The following is a 24,811-nucleotide window of genomic DNA, read 5'->3' as shown; positions in this document are numbered from 1 at the left end:
CTGCCTGCCTCTACCTACATAGTGATAAAGCCATGGAATTGGTCACAAAGAATAAATATTTTATCAAGTTTAAGTGTTTGTTTGCTATAAATGTAACTTCCATGGGTTTATTTTCAGCTACCAGAAAAATCAAGATAGCAGCTCAAGTTAAGAAATCTTGAGTGATTTTGTTGTACATTTCTCCATTGCTTACTTGTTCCTCGTTGATGGAGTTGAACTGATTTTGATTTGTTCATTTTTCCCCACGTAGAGCACCCGAGTAGAAGCCAACAGGCAGGATAGGTTAGCAACTAAACATTACAACTGTGGTCTAAAAACTAGATTATTCATGTGCAGTGTTATATGGCATCATAGTAAGGAATTGGTTTTGAGCAGTTACAGGAACTAATGCAATTAATACCCAAGTACTTCTACAATCATGACACACAAATAACTTCTCTCAACTGTTTCCTCCTGCTCTCAAGTAAAGATAACTAATGGAACAGGAACAATAGAAAAATCCTTTAGCAAAGTTAATGCGAAGCGTTTTTTCAAATACTTGACTTAAAAATGACAAGAAATATGCTCTTACATGTTGTGGAAAAAAAAGCCAAGAGCCTTTATGTGATGTTATTTGCTTTATTCATTTCATGTCAACCAATAATAAAATAATGAAACAGAATAAATAAAACATCTACATAAAATAAAGAAGTTTCAGTCCTGAGATCGACAAAAAATAAAAACAAAACTCGTCAGGGTTGTCAGAATAGCGACACAGGGCTGTGTCCTGTTTAATCTAGGAGCGATAGAAAGCATACGTGTAGGATGAGGGAACCATAGGCACATTCAGAGTAGTTAGTTCCAAGGCTAGAGAAGTTACAGCATTTAGTCACACTTCTTCAAATAAACCAGCTTTCTTCATTCACACATACACACACACACATAATCCAATATTTTTACACCTTATTTTCCTGAGGAAACATTTACAAAATATTTAAAACACAAATATGGAAATACTGCAGGCTTTTAAAAGCAAGGTGCACCTTAGGTGGTAATTGCGAACTTCTTTCTCCCCCCATTTACTTCACATATAAAATTAGGGCTAGATGGAATGTATTGCTCCATTCGCCCCCCCAAGGCTGGGCAGTAGCACTGAATAACTATCCAAGGAACAAAGAATTTTCAATTATGTTGCATACAACCTTGCTATCTATATGAATCAAAAGGTTTTAAACAAAAGGTTTACTCAAGTTTGTTATAGCAAAGCTGTTTTAAAAGTCCTAATTAGCCTAGACAAAAATTTGAATATATTGATTAGATGGCTGGGTTTGTCATAATCAAATTTTTGCTCTCGTGTAAACTGACTAGAATTTTCAGATCAGTTTTAAAGCAAAATTAAAAGCTAGAATAGAAAAATTAACATTTAATTAAAGTGTAACAGAATTGTAAAGTAAATTTTAGAAAGCTACCTACAAAGAGGTTGCGCCACAGGCTTCATTGGCCTGTAGTCACCCAAGATTAAAATAAATCATCAAGCAAGTCACTGGGATTTGAACCCATAATGTCTCAATGTGAGGTAACCATTCACCAATATGAAGGTTTATCCCCCTCCCTGATGCCTATTTTTATGACACTAAAATAGAAACGTGATTAACAATGTATAGCTTATTTTGCTAGTTATATCAATGAAGAAATGTTCTATAATTTTGTATTAAAAAAAAATCTTATTGCACTGTACTTGAAATCAATACAATTTCTATTTCTTCCAAAAAATGTTTTGAAGACATAGCTGCATAAGCACTTTCCACTACATTAGATGATGGATGTCTGGGAATAATTACAAGGCAGAAAATGAATCATGGGGCTCAGATGGCAAGGAGCTGCAAGAAAAAAAACTCAACTACTTTGTAATCATCGGAACCCCAAGATAGATTATTGCCTTATAATAACTTTTAAGTACAAAAGATATATACTGTGAACGTCACGGGTGATTTCACTTGCTCTCGGGTCTTCTTTTTGTAATAGTGACAGTTCGCAACACCAACAGCTTGGCAGTGTGCTCTGTGTCATTGATGCTCAGGAACATTCACACTGCATGATGAGAACATCTGACAATTTCTGCAAGTAGTGATATTAATACATATATATTATTATATGTACACACATATATAATATATATATTACACACATGCATACATATTATAGATATGTACATAATGTCTGAATGCAAAAATCTAGAAATTACATTTGGTACTTGAATTATTTTTGATTAGATTTTAGCTTGACAAAACTGAAGTATCATCTTCCACATCTAGTGTAATCCCCCATACAAAAACAAAATTGGAATCTGAATTGTCGAAAACCACCACCTATTATTTTTTGCCAAGCATGATGATTGAGAATTGCCTTTTTAGTGAGATTACGGCTGTCCTTTTAAATTCTCTTCTAATCTTTCTTGCTCATGCTCAAACATCAGAAAGATATAGGTCAGTATTATACTAATACTGTTTTAATTTTCTATTTGACTAGATTTTCATATAGTGTGGAAATATTTTGGCTTCATTAATGAGATTCTTGCACTCACTAGTTCTCCAGGAAGTGAATTACTATCTAACCGTTTAGAGCTAAGAACCAAAGTAACTTATCAGTTTGAGATAGGATATGTTTATCCTGACAGCTCCAATCTTTCACTCTTTCCCTGCATCTAATACTTGACTTGTGACATGTTGCAGCTCTTTTCATCCCATTAGTAGGTTTCTAGACTACATCACAGTTGGACTTTATCCCTTTTTAGGAATACTATTTCCTGGTTAAACTTTGAAGTACAAGTAGGAAAAAATAATTTAGGATTTCACAAAGTCCTACTTGCCAACAACTTTTAAAACATTTTTCTGGCACTTGGCACAATAAGCCCCAGAAAGCAGAACTTAATTAATTACTTTGTCTAACCATTACTGATGCGGCCTTAATTGGAAATCTAATTTTCTGACTTCTTTCTCCCATTAGTATGGCTGTGCTTTCAGCTGTCTAGGATCTAAGCTCTGGAATTCTCTCCCTAAACCACTACTTCTCTCGACTCTCAGACACTGCTTAAAACCTACCTCTTTGACCAAGCTTTTGTCACCTGTCCAATTTCTCCTTATGTGGCTCGGTGTCAAATTTTGTCCGATAACGTTCCTGTGAAGTGCCTTGGGGCATTTCACTATATTAAAAGGTGCTATATAAAGGTAAGTTGTTGTTGGGGGGGGAAAAGCATTTGATTTAATGAACTGTTAGAAGTACTTCCCATCATGGAACTGTTAACTGTAAGGGGTGCAATTTTCCTACTGGCAACAGCTTGGAGCAAATTTTGTTACTGATAACTGGATTTTCCATCGGTTGGTGGTAAAAACATTCCGACAGACTATTAAATCTCTCGCTTCTTCCCTGTCCCCTCCCCCAAAAAATGGCTTTAGGGAGCTATGGCTGAGGCTCAGGCTCAAATGGAAATCAAAATGACTTTTACAATAATTTTTTCAAAGCTAGTCAAACTGTTGGCATCAGCTTACCTAACCAGCTCTGATCACCTTTGTATCAATGTAGCTAGGGAACCCTAGGTGGCAGGATGATCTGATTGTAGCTGTTCTGTGGAGAAACTTTTGTTGAGATGGTCAAAAAATAATAAAGAATAGGGCCAACAGTTCAAGAGAATAACCACTGCAAAGGGAAAGATTTCAGCAGCAGTGGGTTTCTGCTTAAACCAACTACTGATTATCATCTGGGAAGGTAAAATTGCAACCAATTTTTTTAATGACATGTAACACTTTCCAGTTTTGAGAAACCATTTGTACAATTTGTTTTTTTTTGTAAATTAACTAGGTGGAACTATTTCAAGAATGATTTAAAGTTGATGACTGAATGAGTAAACTGACATTAATTAAGAGCTGCTCAACTTGCACTCAGTATGTTACACTTGATGCACTCTGAGTTTCAGATGAAACCAAAGCACACAACATATGCAGCTCACTTTCCCCAGCTGCATATATATCAATCTACTTACCAGAGTTGGTCTGCTTGCCTGGGCTGACTTTGACTTGCACTGGTAAAAAGATTGACCAGATTTCATTCAGACTGCAACTATTTCAGCTGTTAAACTGGAGCTGATAACATAAAAGGAATCTCAGATCCTTCCTCTTGGGAGTGAGGGGAAGCAAAATAATCAGTACACCTGTTATACTAGCAAGTTGGTGCTGGATTTATCCTGAAAAAACCTGCTAGCACAATAGCAACTGGTTCATTATTTCTGTCCTTGTGCAGTGTTAACTGGCTTCAAAAATGAATCTATAAAACCCATTGTTTTGTTTTGAATTTCACATTACTACCCATGTGTTAAAAGCTGGAAATAAAATTTGGGCAATTCATACCACATCATCTTTTCCTGCTAATCATTCATCCATATGTGTTCTGTGCAAAATTATTCCTTTAGCCACACTTAAGCACTTGGCAGATGCTACAAAGCAGGCACTATTCAACTACAAGAACTCAGGGAAAAATCTATCTTTTAAAAATGTTATCTGTATGCTCTCCACCCATTAAAAAGACCACAAATGTGCCACATTATTTCTTTTGCGCAATCTTTCCAACTCCAGCACCCAATCAATGAAAAGAGGAGAAAAAAGTGAAATTCTTGCCACAGGTGCACATTGCTCCTAAATGATGAAAAAAAAGACTCCGTTCGCCCTGAAGTGAAGAGGGGCTCTTTTTGTCTACATGGGCCTTGTAAGTGGGTTGCAGAGATGGGCCTTCCTCTCCCTCCCCTGTTAATCATAAAGGATGAATTCTCTCCATGAAACCATTGAAAATATTGATGAACTACTTGAGCAGAATGTGCCAGGTCTGATGCAAATCTGATTAGTGACTTGATTAGTGACTCTCCAAGGACAAAAATAAACGTGTACTCCTTTTCTTCACCCTTTCTCCAATGTACAAAATCTTTTCTCAAAGGCTTTAAATTGAGTTGAACTTAAAACAAATCCCATTCTTTGGATTTTATTCTCTTGCCTCTTCTGCAACTGGGAAAAAAATCTGTTTGCTTTGGGAGACAGGCTTTCCACTAGGCAAAGCTTCCTAATGACATGCCATATGTTGCAGTGTTTCAACAGCTGAGGGAGAAAAGCAGAATGACGGAGTGCTCTAAGCAGAATCCTATTTGGAATTTAATACCATTATCCTAATGCACACAGCTTATTATTTGGCCAAGGATACGCTTGCTCCAAAGTTGATAGGGTCACCGTGGGCGGAATATATTCTGGATTAGCTCTATGGAGCACTGCTGGTATCAGTGATCCGTGTAGAGTAACTATCAGACTGAGCAAAATCTAGCCCTTCTCTGTGCCCTAGATCTCCTCAGAGCCCACTTTGCCATGTCTACATGCAGTAACAGTATCAACCTGTTAGATGACGTCAATTTTATTTGTCTTTCTTCCTTGATAACTCGTTTGTATCTATCCATTCACTCACTCAGATGCTCTGAACTGGTGGTAACAGGCATCTGCAGAACCAAGTTCGTATCAAACAGACTTCAACTTACAATTAGGATTTTCTCTTAAGATGTCAATTCCGCCAGTTTAGAGCACTTTCTCAACAGAGCTGGAGGTAGGAGTTGACAACACTAGAAAATGGGACATTTCAGTTTCCAAATCTTGTGTAAGGTTAGGAAAATGTGCAGCTTTCATTTTGGCATCAGTACAAGCTTGTTTGGTTTACTAATGATGCTTAGCTCCAGTGTCATAACAAAAAGAGGCAATGTCCTGCCACTGACCTACACACCTGTAGGCACAGTATGTGCATAAGGACATCACAGGGGTCTAACTTGGGCTAATTAAAGAATCACCTTAGAAACCATACTGCTTTTAAATGGCATGGACAGTGTCAGAATACATCCACCAGGGGTCATTCTTGTTTTAATAGATTCCTCATTTCAGTCAATTAGAACCAGTTTAGTTGGAGCACAGTCTAAACATTTTTGATAATTGTCACCTAAAAAAAATCTTAATCTAACTTACTACTATTATGATGATTACAGCACATTAAAAACCTCTCCATATCATTACCACTGAGCCCATTTTATTGCATTATAGAGCAACATGCCTACACGGATGCAGGGTAGAATTGTGCAATTATTGATGCCAAGTAGTAGGATTCAGATGGTCTTGTTTCACTCTTCTCCCACACCTGTCCAAGCACTCCATTAGTGTCAATAGTCTTCAGCAGGCTAAAGAAGCTCAAGAGAAACTATGCACCCAAAGCCCCCAATCCCAAAGAGTTTTTGTCTGTGGGATGGTGAAAAGAGGAAAACATATTCTAATTCTGGAGGTTATGGTTCTGAAGAATTTTCCATTATATTACCATAGGACACTCAGTTCAATAACGGATGTCTGTGCCAGTTTTTCTCCAACATTTCAAATAAGACATTCAGATACTGTGGGGGAGGTAAGCTCCTGTTTGTTTTAGCATGGGGAGAAAAAGTGGTGAGCGGAGGGGAAGAGGGTACTTAAAAACAGAATGTTCTGAATAAGTCAGTGTATTTTTGTAAATAAGGAGTTTATAATGCTTCACACTTTGCTACAGACTACTTATTTTTGGATAGAGTGCTTTCACTTAAGCATTGCTGGCTATAAAGGATTGGGGAGGAAGAACAGAGAGATACATTTTTCTTTTGCTAGCACTGTCCTAATGACTGATAAAGATCAGACATGTACAAATGCATAACTAAACACAATGATCTAAACAAAATGACAGAGTATAATCCATGTGTTCCATTCCCATAACCTCTATTTCTAGATTGATCCTGGTCCAGTCATAACATTTCTTGGAAAAACTACCTATGTATTTAATCATGTTTGAACAGCAGGAAACAAAAAGTAAAATTTTGAAAAAAAAATGCATTACACCCTGTACATAAATAGGACCAATATGAAGCAACACACATTCACTTTAAAACTAATGATCTGGTCAACACTGAGTGAGAAAAGTTTGCCTTACAACTTATATGATTTCTAGCTGCACCAAACATTCACCCGGTAAAGTGCAGACTGGCACATTAATTTAGAAATCCACTCTAATGCCAGTATTTTGGAAAATGCCAAAGATGCAAAAGATTATCATTGCTTTGACTCATCTGTGTAAAATGTTATTGAGGTGAGGATGTGAATATTAAGAAATGGGAGTGTTCTTCAACTTTTACATCCATGGTCAGCATCATGCTCTCCCAGATCAGACATAGATGCAGAATGAAGCTTCATTTATTCTGCCCCAAACCCAAGGTTTAGAGGAGCATTTCCTTTTCCACACAGCCAACTGAATTCCAGAGTATTTTGCACTGTGGGCTTGTGCCCACGAGAAATTAGATTATGTCCCAAACTGATTTCATACAGGGCCTTGATGGCCAGTAGAGTGAGGAGACTTTTACACCATGAAATCAGACCCAGGTCCCAGAGCTGAAAGGACAGTGTATAAATTGACCATCCCATCTAGACTCTTTACATCGTGAGATTAACCCGGTCATCCATCCCAGAATCTATTCAATATGACAAAAAAAACTTTACGATGCTTTGTAACAGCCGACTTCAATTGGTAGAATAGATTTGGATTTTCACTCCCTGGTAACAAATGATCACAATTAAATCACCCCCCCCCCCAGTGTGTACCACCATGTATACTTGACTGGTAAAAATGTCAAATATACCTGCATACTATTAATGTGAAAATCAATTGGTTCAATGCCCAAAAATGCTTTAATGTACCCTCAATCTTTCCTCTAATCAGCTTTCCTCAAGCTGGAAAATAAACGTTCCTGGTGTCACATTCCTTTTTGTCTCTGTACAATTAATCCCATTGTGCAATTCGAGATAAATATATTTTGCCGTTTCTATTTTTTCTCTCTTTCCCCCCCCCCATCCCAAATAAAGGCTAGATACACAATCATGTGTGCACAGTGGATAAAAAAGAATTAGTGAATATACAGATATTTAAAGCAGCTAATGAAATAAAATTAACACAATCAGTATCACAAAACAGAACTAGGACAAATGGACTTGAAAAGCACAACCTGGAAAACCCTGTACTTTCTGAAAGCATTGGAAATATTTGCTATATGTGCTCTTGTATGAATTGTTCAGCAAATTTATATGCAAGTCAATTCAAATAAACACACCCAAGTTGAGTACCTGGCTTCTAGACTGTGAATTCAACACTGAAGTGCTCTTAACTTGGGTGGCTGAATTTCATCAGTTCCTAGTAAGGCTGTTAGATAGAGCACTAGCTCGCAAGCCTGGGGAGTAGTTGTAGGTTATTACAAAGTTTACTGTAATTTCTTTCCCAAAATTATAAAAAGGAAAGATTAATGGATACAAGATCAACATTTTGGTGTGGTTTCTACAATGCAATAACACGTAGTATATAATGTAGGGAATCCAAGGAATTACATTAATAATCACATTACAAGGGTGAACCTTTTAAGGCCACATCTCCACATGTATAAATAAAGAATACATCAAAGGTATGATGTAAATTTCATCGTGAAACATGACAGATATTTTGGATGCTGCTATATAAACAGAAATGCTGGAAATATACAGTAGGTCCATCAGCATCTGTAATAAAAAATCAAAAGGATAATGTTCAGGGTGTAGACCCTTTGTCAGAACTGTTCTGATGAAATGTTTATACTGAAACTTGAATGATCTTTTTACAGATGCTGATTATACCTGCTATTTCCAGTTTGTTCTTTTCCTTTCTTTCAACAAGCTGTGAGATAGCAGCACCCAAACATGACTAAGGCAGTGGATATTCTGATTGAATCAAGCAATCAAAAGTTGATATTCCAATCCACAAGGATTTGGGGCTGGGAGAGCAGGGTTGGGGGGGAGTGGGAGGGGAAAGAGATTGGAAAGGGAAGGAAAAGATACAACCATCCAACGCTTCCTCTGATTTGTCCTTTCCACTGGCCTATTATGAGACACCAACAAAACAGACGTGGATAAATCGGCAGCCTATTGGTCCTCATTCTCTGGGTTAAAGGATGCAACATAATGGTGGCAAGATGTTGACAAGAAAAAAAAAGTAGGTAACTCTAGGTGTGGCCGGGGTGGGGGGGGGGGGGAAAGAGAGGTGGGGGAGAGAGAAATAGAAAACTGGAACAGAATCTCAGAGCCTGTTTCTCAACACCAAATTAAATCTGAAGTATGATAATTAATTACACTTCATAGGTAGCCTTAATCTGGACACCAGATAATTTGAGACTCTATGGGGTTGAAATTCCTCTTGTGGCAAGATGCTTTGTACACAACATAAAATCCTGTTTTGTACATGCCTTTGTTTTTGTAAAAATTGTCAGTTAGAGGAATTTTAACCCTGTAATGTCAACAATGAATTAAAATTAAAGCTTCTATAATCCAAAGTAATTTTGCCAGGCATTAAATGGTACAGTAACTGAAAGGCTATGCAATAGCAGAGGTGACCTAAACATCATAGAAGATGTTGAACAGTTAAAAGAAAATGTGTGTACTTTCCAGCATTAATTTGGGATCTGTACTGAGGTTGCAAGCTACAGCTTATTACAGTGCTTCAACTTTTAGGGAAAAGAAAAGGTGATTAAAATACAATGTCAAGATGAATTTGACTAATTTATCAAACTTGTTTTGGTTAAGCAGAAACCTGTTTTTGACAAGTGCAGTTATTATAAAATTGAAAATGGTCAGTTTGGAAATAAGAACTTTTAATAATGGTCATTTGATCACTAAAGCCAAATGATTGGTAGTTGAAATGTCATCGTAAGGTAGCTGCTGAGTGGTGGCTAACTGATTCTCCAAAGAGGGTGGGGAGGGAGGCTACACTTAAAAATATATATATCAATGGCCTTGAGTCACCGCAAACCCTGGTCATGCAGCACTTAGTAGCCAATCGTAGAATAATGTTGGCAAGGACCAGAACCAGCAAATGTTATTTAATAGTGGATGGGAGAACGAGGGGGGGGGGGGGGGAAAGAGGGGGGGAGAGAAGTGCGAGAGGAAAGATGAAACACTATCTAGTGGTCCATGGTGGTATTATAATGGCGTCTACAATAAATAATAACGTAGGCTTGATATGGCTGCCAGCTTGCCTACTTGCAGTCATTTTGCATGGCCCGCTATAGTTTTACAGTTGCCAACAGATACTAGTGTTTGCTTTTCACTACAGCAGCACTCAATCTTGGTGTCAGCCTTTATTTCACTTAAAAGGTTAAAAACGGCCAGTATATAGACAATCTGCTTTTGTAGGAATGTGCTCTTACAAACTCATTTATACCTAATGGGTACTCTAGTCCTATGGAAAGAACAGCAATAATGTGTAGAGTATTCTTTTGAGTGCATTTATCAATACCATCAACCCTTGCACCTTCTCACAGCTTGCTATGCTATTTTAGCACAAATGTGGGCATATAGTATATTTCATTACAAAGAATGTTAAAACTAGCAATTTCCTCAAGTGAAATTACTTTAACCTTTTTCTAAAGTTAAAAGGAAAAAAGTTATTTCATTTTTAGCAGCCAACACAAATTTAAAAATCAAACAAGAATTAAAGAATTAGGTTCAAGTTTTCCAAGTTACTTTCTTTTATAATATTCTGGACTGTCCCCACTTTTATCTTTATTCCAACACAGTGCAATAACGACTCTCCACTAGGATTTAGGCAGTAGCTCATTTTTTTGTAACCACAGCAAAGATGAAGATGACAATGACGAAGCGGCAATGGCGAGGATCTCGGGACCGTATGTTCACAGAATTCAGCGCAGGATTGGAATTTTAAAATTTTTCTGCATGCAGACCCATCAGCACATATGGCAAAGCTTTCTGCACATTTCTGATAGCGTCTTGCCCTCTGATGTCCAATGCTAATCCCCAATCCCCATTTTATTGTAATTTTTTTTTAATTGCCATCTTTCATCATTAACACCAGAAGATTCTATACTTTTGTCCAACCCAAACTCATTCCAGCATCTTGTAATCCCTAGGGCATTTTAAACTCTCCACTTCATTTGCCTTTGACTGCTGTATTGAGGCTGGAGACTTCTGTGTACATCTCTAACAGATTTAACACCATCATCCTATCTTTTCCAAACAGCAGTTCTCTCTATCTGTAAACGGGTAGTCGAATGTGAGCATTTTGGTGGTCCAACAATCGAGGTACTGACACAGTCTCGTATCCTTTACCCAACATTTGCTCTTTAATGCAGGGAGGGTGAATGTCATTAATCAAATACTCCAGTGACTGCAGACTACTGCTGAGGATAGAAGTATTACATAGCGTTCTACTGGAGACACTGGTGAGCCCATCCGAAGGGTGAACAACAAGATCGCGGTGGCCGTTTGTGAGGTCCTGCGGGTTATAACAGTCGCTGTCTGGTGTCACCAGCACGCTGTTCCAAGGGGCAGCCAAATACTGCCCTGTTGAAAAATTGCAGTGCATGCCCACACAGTTCAAGGGAGATGAAGGGACTTTTTCAATAGTAGGTGCCAAGGTGTATGGTCGTGGGACACCACAAACCTCTGGTGATTTACTTATTACTCCCCCCCCACCACTGCCCGAGTACATACGGATCTGCTGTTTCTGTTGCCATAGTAAATAATCCATTCCATCTGGGTATGCCCCAGGTTTAGGTCCTGCTGCAGAGGCTAAACTTGAAGCAGCTGCCAACTCTGCTCCTCCACGACAGTCAGGTACAACAGTTCCAGCATACACCACACTTCCATTAACCATGCTGGTAAAACCATTGACTGTGTTGCGGCTGGCCACTGTGGCTGGGCTTGGATTGGTGACAATAGCACCCTGACAGACAGCAGCTGAAACTTGTTGTGATGCCTGAGCTTGGCATTGCTGGTTGATCTGGTAGATGATACTTTGAATAGAGGGGAGATTTGACTGCTGGAGAGCTAGGCTTCGTCCTCCTATTGGAATAACAGATGTGGCAACAGTCACATTAGGTGGAACAGGCCCCTCCAAAGATTTCTGGCTGCTGTGGTAACTTATTTGCCCAGTACACGATTGACTCTGCGCTAAAGTGCTTGGCACCGGGTAGGGTCCAATGTTGCCATTTCCGACTTGTGCTGGGGACATCCGCGTCCTCTTGCCTTCCGTATTTTTCACCACACTTTTGCTGTGGACCTTCACAATAGCTAAAAGACCCTGATATCCTCCAGAGTGTATAGGGTATGGGCTGTAGCGTTGCCCCGTTGTGTCATAGCCATTTACAGTCCTGTTAAGGTGCTTATGCTGAGGAACCCTGATATTTGTAGGAAAGATCTTGATTGTTAGTGGACTGTTAGCCACCTTCTGGGCATAAGCATCCAGTTCGGCTGGACTAGGATACCTTGGAGAACGTGTGGATGTGACGGTCTCACCTGAAACAAAGTACAATACACAAATTAGAATAAAGGAAAAATGTTGACGCACACATTTCTGGTGCCTACCTTTTGACATGCCCATTGATATTAATGGGGTTTGAAAGATAAAGACAACCCAGTTTTAAAAAGTGATTGTAACATGCTGGCGGTGCAGCATCCTCCTAACATGGGGAGTTCCTAATTTTAAAAATGATCACGGAAAGGCAAAACTCGGCAATTAAAGTCATCCTGATGTGCTTACACAAATCAAAGGCACAAGGAGGAGCTTGGGAGCAGGCCATCTACCAACTAAGAAATGGCAATTATATGGCAAAATATCTCATTCCCATGGGAGAAGCCAAGACAGATGGAATAGATGTAGCCACAAAGTTATATTTTAAGAGAGTTTGATTCACCTTCTTTTGAAAGCGTACAATTTTATCATGCTAGTCGTTTAAAAAAGTCAGAAAATATGCAATCTAACAGTACAGTTATTTAAAACGCATCAATTAATTTTTGCTAATATATGTTTATATTCATCCTTAAATGAAAATTCCAAACAATTTGCAATAAATTGTTTTGCTTTAAAGATTGTAATCTCGGTAACTAATGTTTACCGTGAAGTACAGACACAGGAACTGGTATTGGCCAAGATCATGCACACCCCCAAAATGAGACATACACCGAGGAAAACATTTCAAAGCTAACAATCCTTTCCTGAAGAATATTTGTGTTTCTATTATTATTTGGACTGTTTAAGAAAAGCTGTCAAAGAAAATTAATAAGCTTAATATTTTACCCATCCATTTGGAAAAATCTTTGGTCGCGATTTCATTAGGAAAGTGGCTTGGAGGAATTTCCATGCAAGAGAGAATTGAAACAAAATGATCACTGAAACTTCCTTTGTGTTAATTACTCTGTTAAATTAGCTTGTTCATACCATCAGGTTCCATAGCTCCTCCAATCAGTTAATTGATGAACTCACTCATGCTCACTATTTAAAAATACTTCCCTTAGAAAAATCAGCCTGGAATTTGCTGTCAGTAGCGAAGCAAAGGCATTCGCCGCTGGCCCTGAAGTACGCTTCGCGCAAGGATCTCGATCAGTGTCGAGAACTTCGGGTTTTCCCGACATTCAATTCAAATCAACGGAGGTTAGAAGGGATTCCCCTTGTGCAAACTGCTGTGACCTGAACAAGCGGTCCAAGCAGCCAATCAAATGGCAGAATTCTCAGGCAGCGAACAAGGAAGTGAGCAAGTTCTTAAAATTCTAACTTTTTAAAAATGTTAGAGAGCAAAACAAAGACTAGGGCTCTCACATGGGGGAAAGGCAAATCTAAAAAAAGTTGGACAAACTTTAAAAAAACGCTGCCAGTTTGCCATCATCCCAACCGCAAATTCCGGGCCATTATTTTATTATTTATAATAATTTTCTCTTCCCTAATCAGTTTTCTCCCTTGTTCTTCTGGATGTGCTGATGCTCGATCTTGCCAGCAACCTTCAAATACCTTGCTCAAGTGACCATTCTGCGTGCGAGAACCTCGGGGGTCAATGTCAGTAGGGTATTTGACTAGAGGGCATCATACCCAATCTTGTCCTTACCTGATGTCTACACATACACTTCTCAGCAGGAGTCACTGGATAGCAAACAGGAGCAGGAACCCTGGCTGTTTTTTTTCCTTTATCCAACAGGTGGCGAGGTAAATTCTAGCCCCCAAATGCTGCTTTTGCTGCGATCAGCAGACTCAACACAGAATAGGAAACAAGCATGGGACCTTCTGGTTTGTATGACTCAGTGCTACACTGTGCAGTGCCTTTATAAACTAGGACATGATGATAGCTTTTATCCACAATGTCATGTGGTAGAAAAAAATTAGATGGCAATTTAGGGTTTTCTTGGCTACATGGTTGTAGGAGGGAATTTATGACAGAGGAAAGATGTGGGAGACACTGAGAAAGGCACAACTTCAACTGATTCAAATTTTCTAGTCATCCGTCATTACACTATTCTCTGCAATTCATTACTGGTTACTTGGCAACAGGAATTTTCCTGCCTTACATAGATAATTGTTTTTATAAAAAGATAGCATACCACCAGAGTTGGTGTGTTAAACTCGTCATTGCTGCTTTTATTTTTCAATTTCTTCAGTTATAGTTGCGAAAAATGAATATACATCTGGTAACTCCATCACAAAGATTTCCAACCTCCACCCCAAAACATTCCCCGCCTTCCTCCATACCTCAGCCCATCTGCTGCTGAAATCTTCATCTGTGCTTTTGTTACCGCCAGACTTGACTATTTCAATGATCTCCTGGCGGGCCGACTATTTCAATGATCTCCTGGCGGGCCGACTATTTCAATGATCTCCTGGCGGGCCGACTATTTCAATGATCTCCTGGCGGGCCGACTATTTCAATGATCTCCTGGCGGGCCGACTATTTCAATGATCTCCTGGCGGGCCGACTATCCTCCACCTTCTGAATTTCAGCTCACCCAAAACTCAGCTGCCTGTAATCGGTCAGGTCACCCACCATCTCTGTCCTCACTGACCTACATTGGCTTTCGGTTCTCCAATACCTTCGATCGAAAATTCTCATCTGTGATTAAATCCCCTTTATGGCCTTTATGTTTGGATCGGGATCCAGATCACTTCTGGATTATAATTTCTTGAGGGTAGCTGCACCAGAGACTTGCATTCCTTTTCCCTATTCCCCCAACTTTTGCATTCATCAAGTTTCTTTTTTGGCCTGCAAGGTGTCTGACAAGTGCAGAAATTCATCACCATGTTCAAGAGGCTGCAAAGCAAACCAAGGGGTCCACACAGATGAACATGGAAATAAATCACTTACACAAGTAGGGAGCTTAAGGTACAGACCATCTCAAGAGAAGGTTTAAGAACCCCCAAGTTTCCACAGGGGTACTACCGAGCTTAACCAACTAAAACCACACAGTTCAACAGCACAAAGCACCAATAAGTTTTACTGCTGCCTGTACAGCCAGGATTACCTTACCCCTTAGGGCATTGGTGTCAGATAACCTGCAAGTCAAATAGGAAAAATCCTAGCTCCAGTCATACTTTTAGGTCCCATTAATAAGCCAGGCCTGGCTAGTCAATCTTCAACAGTGCTGCAGGCTACTGCAGATCTGACTGACTCAGCTATTGGGTTATCAAGTGTGCCAGAGAGGAATGCTTTGATTTTGTTCTTCCACCACCAGACGTTTCCTCTTGGAGCTATCTCGACCCCATACAGTCCCCACTTACCTCATTTGCAATAGTTCTTCATTAGACAAATGATAAGCGAGAGCAGACAGCAGCTATCAGTGGCATGGCGAGCAGCATAACTCGCCATAAAATGTGCGAGTGCATTGCCATCATCCTTCTGACTACGGGGTGGGGGGGGACACACAAATACCATCATAGGGTAGTTCCATCAGTTGGAGCTGTAGAACTTCGGCAGTAGGTGCTTGCCAATCTGCATTCCAATCAGTATGTACTAACCCCTTGGATATACAGGTGCTTGTTCTTAAACCCAAACTCCAGGTAATGCCTTCCAGCAGCTGTCATCCCGAGACACAGGATTTCCTCATTACCTAAATGACAGATGTCGACTTTCAGAACAGTGGAAGGTATCTCGCAGGACATTTTGCAATGGGCAAACCACATTGATGCTCGAGATCAATGTTGTGAAATATCTTGGCCTCCAGCCAAAATGTATCGAATTGAGAATTCCAATGTGGGGAATTGAATTTCTGATTAGCCAATAAATAATGAGTAATAGACACCGTTGTTGGCCATTTGATCTCAACACTCATATTTGCATAGTGTATGCATGTGTACTTGTGCATTTGTTGGTAAAATGGTATAAGACGACAAGTAGAGTGTGCGCAAATTTTTTTTCCCCAATTGTAGTGTGTGCTGTACTTCTCGGTTACTTATTATTGGCTATCTGTTAAATTAGTGTACCCCACAGGTGAAAACACCAGCAACATTGTATGAAGAGGGCAGCAGTCATCGTGGTCAGCTCAACCTATCGGAATAATTGCTCCAGGCCAGAAGAAAACAAGCTCAGCCAATGATGAGCAGCTCCAACAGGGCATGTCACGGCAAAGGGCAAGCCACATCCAATCGTGTTCTGGATGGAGGAGAGTAGTGGTGGGTCTAGAGAGTCTCATGAAAGAAAAATAAAGAAAATAGCTCTTTTGGTGAGCTGACGCATGAGCTACTGGAGCTTCTAGTCAAGGATTGAGATTCAGCAAAAAAAATGAATGAGAAATTCAGTTTGCTGTTGTGGAAAGTGACGAAAGGCCACGTTGCCTTTTGTGCAAAGTCGCTTATTGACAATAAGGTAGATAATTTGGAGAAACATTTTGAACATGTGCATTCTGAATTTAATAGAAAATTTCCAATCGGTTCTCAGGAGAGTGCATGAAATTTCTAGACTGAAATCAACTCTTAATCAACAGCAAACGGTTCTGAAATCATTTCTCGTCTTCGAACTTTGGCCAGTTGCAAAACTACTTGTGAAAAAGGTATGTTTTCTGTTGGCGAGGTGGTGAAAGAGATTATGGGTTTGTCATGGACAGTTTACTGTAAAACTATGAACCGAAAATCAAACGATATTCTGCAGACATCAGACAGTTTGTCATTGTTTGCTGGACCTGTTTGGCAGCATCGAATCTCAGCTAAAAGATTCGGTTCCATTTTTACTTGCACTGGATGAATCCTGCAACATTTGTTGCACCTCCCAGTTAGTGTTCTGCATAAGATTTGTTTGAGTAAAACTTTGCACTGAGAGAGGAGCTGTTGACGCTTATGGGATTGAAAAACTGCACATGTGGTTCTGACAGTTTGGCTGCTGCGAAACTTGGCATGGAAAGGGTTGAGCTGAATCTGGACAATCTGGTCTCAGTCACCACTGATGGTATTGCTGCCATGATTGGTCGAAACTCTAACATTGTTACACTGCTGAAAGAATATCTGAGTAAGATCGTAAGTACATAGTCACTGTAGAATTCACTAAGAGAACTGTTGCACTCAGATGGCAACTCATGGTTCGTTGAACGATGCGATGGAAACTGGAAAATAAAATTCCGACCAATGCACTAAATCATTGGCAGTTTATTGAGCTGCCAAAAGAGACTAATGCCCCTTATTCGGAAATCATGCACTTCACGAATGTGCACTGTCGGACTCCAGGCAAATATTGGAAAAGTTTGTCAATCTGCTGTAACCAGAGGCTTTCTTGATGAGAAAGGCAAATTGGTTATGTTTCACCAATATCAATAATCACCTGATTGAACTGAACGCGAAACTGCAGGGAAAAGGAAAGAAGTTTGTGACCTTGTGTGCTATTTGACAACATTTCAGGCAAAGCTGAAACTGATCACACAGCAAATGGAAGACCAAGATTTTACACACTTCCCAAATTTGCTGCACTATGCAGCTGACCAGGATTTTGCTTCGCTTTGAAATTTGCTTGAAAAATTTGGGAAGTGGTTTGCTGATTGACAGTTTCAGTCTGGCTTTTCAGTTCATGAAACATTGGGAACTCGCAGAAACTAGTGGACAGACATTGGCTGAAAATGGATTTGCTGATACTGTGAAGTAAACAAATGACTGAGACCGACTGTGCTAAAAATGTGGTAAAATGCCCTCTCGGAGGGCAAATACCCAGTTTTTGAAAGTTGTCGCCAAAGTATGTTCCAGGTTAGGCTCAACTTGGATGTGCAAGTCAACATTCTCAGCAATCATTCTGATGAAGTCAAAGTACCACTCGCAACTGCTGATTAGAAGCCGCACTAACATTGATGTGTTGGATAAATTCTTGTCAGAATTTCAAACTTTGGTGTAAAAGACTACAAGGTTTCACATTGAATGGTGGTAGGTGTTTGGTAAGTAAATATACAAATGAAGTATATTTACCTGTATTGTGTGAGTACATGCAAGACATTTTCTACTAAAATTAGCTAAAACAGCATCACTGTAGCCACACTTGTGACTGGTCAGCCATTTCTATTGAACAAAACTGTTCTAGATACAAGTTTAATGCCACATACAGGAAACTTTCTGGTATCCGGCACGGACGGGACCGACGTGGTGCCGGTTCATCAACAATTCCGGATAACCGAACGCTATAGTAAAAGATACGGAGCTCAGAGCTCCGTATAAAGCAACAAACCCTGTTGCTTACAGCTTCAAAACAATCGGCACAAGTTGCAAGCGTCTCTGTAGCTTAGCAACAGCTTCAGCTGCACCCTTGCACAGCAACAAATGGAGTAAAAAAACTAAAATTAAAAAAAGTTACCTGAACCGACTCCTGAATTTTGCCGGTGGATAGAGCGTTCCAGTTATTTGGGGGCCGGTTAATCGAAAGTTTCCTGTACAAGGCTTACTTGTTACCAACTCATAATTCCAAGCCCTCAAGTGAGGGGCTTTGGCATGAGGTGGACTCCCCCTCAAGATAAAAGATATCAGTTGTCACATCTCCACAGTAGGCACCCATGTAACAATCAAGCATTTCAAGGTATACCAGGGGCTAGACAGAATTAAGTTCATTCTACTCTGCTCCAACAATTTGCATCCTCCGAGGAGCATCTAACCATACCAGTATGAGTTTTTAAATAGATGTGAGGTATGTTCCTGCAGAGGATGCATGGATAAATATTTAAAAATCAAATTAATGCATGTTGGTTGCAAACAGGATTGGGCTTGGCATGAATAATGACCACTTAGGCTAGTTACTGTAGGGCGACTGGCGCTCATGGAATCATACACTATTAAAGAGTCAATCCCTTCAGGAGAGATGAAAAATATACAATGGAGTGGGGCGGGGAAATAAATAATCAGCTAACCATGTTGTTCCCACATTCTCAGCAACAGGTCAGTAATAAATCAATATTGACAGAGGTTTGGGAGCATGTGGTTTGCTGGCCTTTTCAACAAGGGATGAATATATGGCCACAGGAGGGTTGGGTGAAAAAACACTAGATTAGAGAGGGTTGAAAGTTTGGGATGAATGTGATAAGGAGAATGGTAATGTCACCTGGTGCAAGTGTGGAGGTTTTCTGTAGTTGTGTTAAAGACACATTATCAGGGCAATTTCATGGATGCTTAACATTGCTTCTAGTCTATGCCACAATGAGAACATGCTCTAACTCCAGCAATAAATCAACAAGAATCATAATGAACACAAAAAATGTCACTTTGATGCAATTTTACACTTGGAAAAAAATACAGCTCAAAAATAAAATTAAATTGGTGCTACAATAACTACCCTGTCAGGCGAGCACACTGGTGAAATAAAATAAATAGAAAATCCCAAATCACTGCCCTTTGGAAATCTGCTTCATGATAAAATGCTGTAAAAACACATTTGTTGCATTCATTGCTCTTTCAGTTTGGGTTCATTCCAAGTATTCAATGGGCCATTAACTGTGCAAAGTGAATACATTTTCAACATCCGCACCATATCTGAAGCTAACTAGATTTTTAAAACTGGGAGGAAATTAAACCCCAAGACAATGCAAGGGTTGGCCCTACTCCCAAGTTAATACAAGAGCCCCAGAATTATTTACTGGCAAAAAATATTCCAGTGGGAGTTTCTCCTTGAAATATCATTTGAAACATATCCTTTATCTCAGCAGCACTATTAAGCAGTCACTATATAGAGTGTAGAATAATTCAACATTGGCTGTAAATGGCCAAGAGGTAGTCATTGCCCAATCGCCAACAATAAGCTTGTATTTGGTGACAAAAAGTGTAAAATTGGCCCATGAAGATCCTTAGTTGAGAGTGTCTAGTAAATTGCACAAAAGGTACAGAATGTCCTTGAACAATCATTTTACCTATTTTTTTGTTTATGACAACCAGAATTAGCACTCATCACAAAGGATTACTTTGGTTCAAAGATTATCTGTATCAGGATTACTTACTAAAAAAAATTGCACAAATATATAGTAGGAAAAACAACCCAACAGTAAAAATACTCAGCAGGTCAGGCAGCATCTATGGAGAGAGAAACAGAGTTAACATGTCACGTCTGAAGAAAGGTCATTGACCTGAAACGTTAACTTTTGTTTCTCTCTCCACAAATGCTGCATGACCTGCTGAGTATTTTCAGCACTTTGTTTTTATTCCAGATAAATGACTCTTTACTGATGTTAGCTGAGTGACCTTGCCCAGTCTGCATGAATCAATTCTCTTAGCCAGTTCCCTCAATTGTGATAGCCAGAATTTTAGTATCAAAACTAAGCAATTAGAAAGACTTACTTATAGCTTAAAATAAAACAAAAAAAGTGAATCTTTTCTCTGGAAAAGAGAAGACCTGATAGAGGTCTTTAAAATTAAGTAGTTCAATAGGGTGGGTGTAGATAAACTGTTTCCACTTTTGGCTGAGTCCAGAAGGAGGTATAAATACAAGATAGTCACCAACAGATCAAATAAAAAAATTAGGAGGAATTTCTTTACACAGAGGATGTGGAACTCGCTGTCACATGGATTGGTTGAAGCATATAGCATTGATGCAGGGGGAGGCTTGATGCATGCATGAGAGAGGAGGGAATAGAGGGATATGGGGACAGGGTGGGAAGCAGTAATTATAGTGAGAGATAGCTTGTGTGGCGTATACGCACCATCAGGGACCACGTGGGTGAATGGCCTGCTTCTGCCCAGTCAGAATGTCAAATCAAATGTGTGTGATCCAGTAAGGGCTAGCAGTTCATTAACTCTGTGTACCGAACTAAAGTTTACAACAGTGCAGTTTTATATATAAACACAAGATCACACAATCCGAGGGGTTCAAATGGTGGATACATTATCTTGTGAACAACCAAATTAAGATCCTAAATGGGAACCAGTGAAAAGCCTGTCTGGGTATAATCTCCAAATAACAAATAAATAGGAACAGCAATGGGTCTTTCCCCATAAACCAAACATAAACTTGTGAGCAATGGCTGAAATAGCTACAATATAAATTAAAATGAAATTGGTTTTAAACCGACTTTGAACAAATACTGGAGGTGGTTAGAATGTGAGAGATATCATGAGACAAGACTAACTTTGTAGACCACCACAGCATAAACTTATGCCATTTTGTGTTTGTTCAAAGCCAATTTAAAATCCATTCCATTTTACTTCATCCATTAGAGAGTTCCCTATGGGAACTAATCTAGGTGTCCACCATTGATGGTGGTAGACCTTCTAACTGTTAACCTTTCAATAGTGAGATTGTAATTTGGAACTTTGAGTTAACAATTCCTCAACCGTACCAAAAAATACCCTCATCAAAGCTTAATTGCAGTAGCTGCTGCAATAACTCCTATAGGAATGCTACTAGAAGCTACCATGCCATTCTTCTCTGCAACAAAAAGCCAAAATCCATAGATCTCACCTCTGGAGCATGATACAATGTCACTTGCTGCTATAGGAGAGTAAACTGTGCTTGATCTTTGATGAGGGACATTGACTGAAGGTAAAGGAGATTGTGGTCAGTCACTGCCTGTGTGACCTTCTGATGAACAAAACCTGCCCAAGTGGGCTTGGTGGCATACCATGCTAACCTGAGTAGATTTGTTGACTGAGTGCACCTATAAGTCTGCAGTCATAGTTGGTGGCTTCTCAATAGAAACATGAAGATGGGAGCAGGAGTAGGCCATTCGGCCCCTCGAGCCTGCTCCGCCATTTAATGAGATCATGGCTGATCATCCAAATTCAGTGCCCTGTCCCTGCCTTCTCTCCATATCCCTTGATCGCTTTAGCCTTAAGAAATATATCTAACTCCTTGTTGAATATATTTAATGAATTGGCCTCAACTGCCTTTTGTGGTAGCGAGTTCCACAGGTTCACCACTCTCGGTGAAGAAATTCCTCCTCATCTCTGTCCTAAATGGTTTACCCCTCATCTTTAGACTGTGACCCCTGGTTCTGGACTCCCCCGCCATCGGGAACATCCTTCCTGCATCTAGTCTGTCCAGTCCTGTTAGAATTTTATAAGTTTCAATGAGATCCCCTCTCATTCTTCTAAACTCCAGCGAGTATAAGCCCAATCGACCCAATCTCTCCTCATACGTCATTCCTGCCATCCCAGGTATCAGTCTGGTGAATCTTCGCTGCACTCCCTCCATGGCAAGAACATCCTTCCTCAGATAAGGCGACCAAAACTGCACACAATACTCAAGGTGTGGTTTCACCAAGGCCCTGTACAACTGCAGCAAGACATCCTTGCTCCTGTACTCGAATCCTCTCGCTATAAAGGTCAACATACCATTTGCCTTCTTAACCGCCTGCTGCACCTGCATGCTTACCTTCAGCGACTGGTGCACAAGGACACCCAGGTCTCGTTGCACTTCCCCTTCTCCCAATCTATTGCCATTCAGATAATAATCTGCCTTCCTGTTTTTGCCACCAAAGTGGATAACCTCGCATTTATCCACATTATACTGCATCTGCCATATCACCCAACCTGTCCAAATCATACTGGAGTTTCTCGGCATCCTCCTCACAGCACACACGCCCACCCAGCTTTGTGTCGTCTGCAAACTTGGGAGATATTACATCTAGTTCCCTCTTCTAGATCATTAATATATATTGTGAATAGCTGGGGTCCTAGCACCGATCCCTGCGGTACCCCACTAGTCACTGCCTGCCACTCGGAAAGAGACCCGTTTATTCCAACTCTTTGCTTCCTGTCTGCCATCCAGTTCTCTATCCAAGTCAGTACCTTACCCCCAATCCCATGTGCTTTAACTTTACACGCTAATCTCTTATGCGGGACCTTATCGAAAGCCTTCTGAAAGTCCAAATACACCACATCCACTGGTTCTCCCTTATCTATTCTACCAGTTACATCCTCAAAAAATTCCAGTAGATTAGTCATGCACGATTTACCTTTTGTAAATGCATGTTGACTTTGTCCGATCCTGTCACTGTTTTCCAAGTGCTCTGCTATTACATCTTTTATAATGGACTCTAGCATTGCCTGTGGGTTAGATGTCCCTTATTGGGATAGAACTTGGTGAGAACTGTGGTTGGGGTACTAAACAAGAGATCCTGGTGGATCCTGTATGCTCATTACATTCTGAGAATGTATTCTGATAACAAATACGTCAGCCTAATGCTATAACCCAGTGATTTTAAAATTGAGGTTCATAAGGAATGGCTGAAGGGTCTGCAAGTTCACCTTTACCATTTTCAAAATTAATCATGAATTCAAAATGTTGGTCAGACTGATTTGCCAGCTATGTGCTTGCCCATTTACGCTGAACGCACTTAACCTAGCTCCATAACTCTTGTTTTCTCATGTTAAATATTAACCAATGGTATGACAATTAGGGGCAGAGCATCAGCATGAATTGAAAACACAAAGCAAATATTGTGAGCAAGTGCACACTCTGATTGGCTGCTTTACAAAGACATGCTTTTGCTTCTTGTATTCCCAATCTGTCAATCATCACTGCATGCATGTAACTTCAGCCCACTCTTCCATTGGCTTATGATTGCAATCACTGAAAGTGTTTTGTCATTTTTTCCCCTCTCTATTGTACTATGCAATAACATTTTCAAAACTATATATTTACAGATTGTTACTCCTACCCTCCCCTGCGAAGTGCTCGACTGTCCAAGTAGGGCCCAGATTGCTACTGTGCAGGGTGGCACAAAAAGTAAACTTTATTTATGGAAAACCTCACACTTTGCACATGAATGTGAGTGTATTCACATCAATATTGTTCTGGAGTCAACACGGACCAGCACTTGGGCTAAGTTTATGCAAACTTTGTTAACTTGCTCTTGTATCCTATGCGTCATTTTGCCTATGGTAGGACTAATCATTCGCCAACATTGGACATTTTTAAAACACTGCAGTAGCCTACAAGAAAGTAGGCATGAGGAACCTGTTGCAGCCTATGATAGATCTGGAGGAAGGAATCTACTCTGAGGTCAAGGACGCCTGCAGCAAGTATGTTGAGGCTTCAATCAGCCAACATGTTGAACACCTCTGTAAATTTGGTCCATCAGTTTGCCCTCAGGCAGATCATCACCGTCTCCTAGCTCCCTCATGGGTACATCTGCTGGTCAACTGCCTGCATGCTGATGTGTTCATTGAGTAAGGAGATCTAACTTGTCATAGAATCATCGAGACAGAAAGAGGCCTTTCGGCCCATCGTGCCTGTGCCAGCTATTTGAAAAAGCAATCCAATTAATCCCACAGCCCTGCTCTTTCTCCATTGCCATGCAATTCTTTCCACTTAAAGTATTTATCCAATTCCCTTATCAAAGATACTTTGAACCTGCTTCCACCACCCTTTCAGGCAGTGCATTCCAGATTGTAACAATTCTCTATGTGAAAAAATTCTCATCGCCCCTTTGGCTCTTTTGCCAATTACCTTAAATCTGTGTCCTCTGGTTACTGATCATCCTGCCAGCGGAAACAGTTT

The 24,811-nt window shown here is 40.0% G+C and overlaps 1 protein-coding gene across 4 annotated transcripts in view; it reads right to left on the bottom strand.

The window, feature by feature from the left end:
* Positions 1 to 598: 598 nt before the first annotated feature.
* fam222aa (family with sequence similarity 222 member Aa) overlaps positions 599 to 24,811 on the bottom strand; it is a 328,869-nt gene continuing 304,656 nt past the window's right edge. For all 4 annotated transcript variants that reach the window (XM_085961322.1, XM_085961323.1, XM_085961324.1 and 1 more), the window contains one exon: positions 599 to 12,398. In XM_085961322.1, the coding sequence (XP_085817448.1) occupies positions 11,131 to 12,398 (1,268 nt within the window). In that variant the 3' untranslated portion in view covers positions 599 to 11,130. The remainder of the gene's footprint in view (positions 12,399 to 24,811) is intronic.

The sequence above is a fragment of the Somniosus microcephalus genome, chromosome 19 (genome assembly GCF_052327205.1).
Source record: "Somniosus microcephalus isolate GS21.2 chromosome 19, FLI_Smic_1.0, whole genome shotgun sequence".
In the NCBI taxonomy this organism is placed as follows: domain Eukaryota; kingdom Metazoa; phylum Chordata; class Chondrichthyes; order Squaliformes; family Somniosidae; genus Somniosus; species Somniosus microcephalus.
The sequence above is the reverse complement of the archived record's forward strand: the minus strand, read 5'-3'. Positions and strand labels throughout refer to the sequence as shown.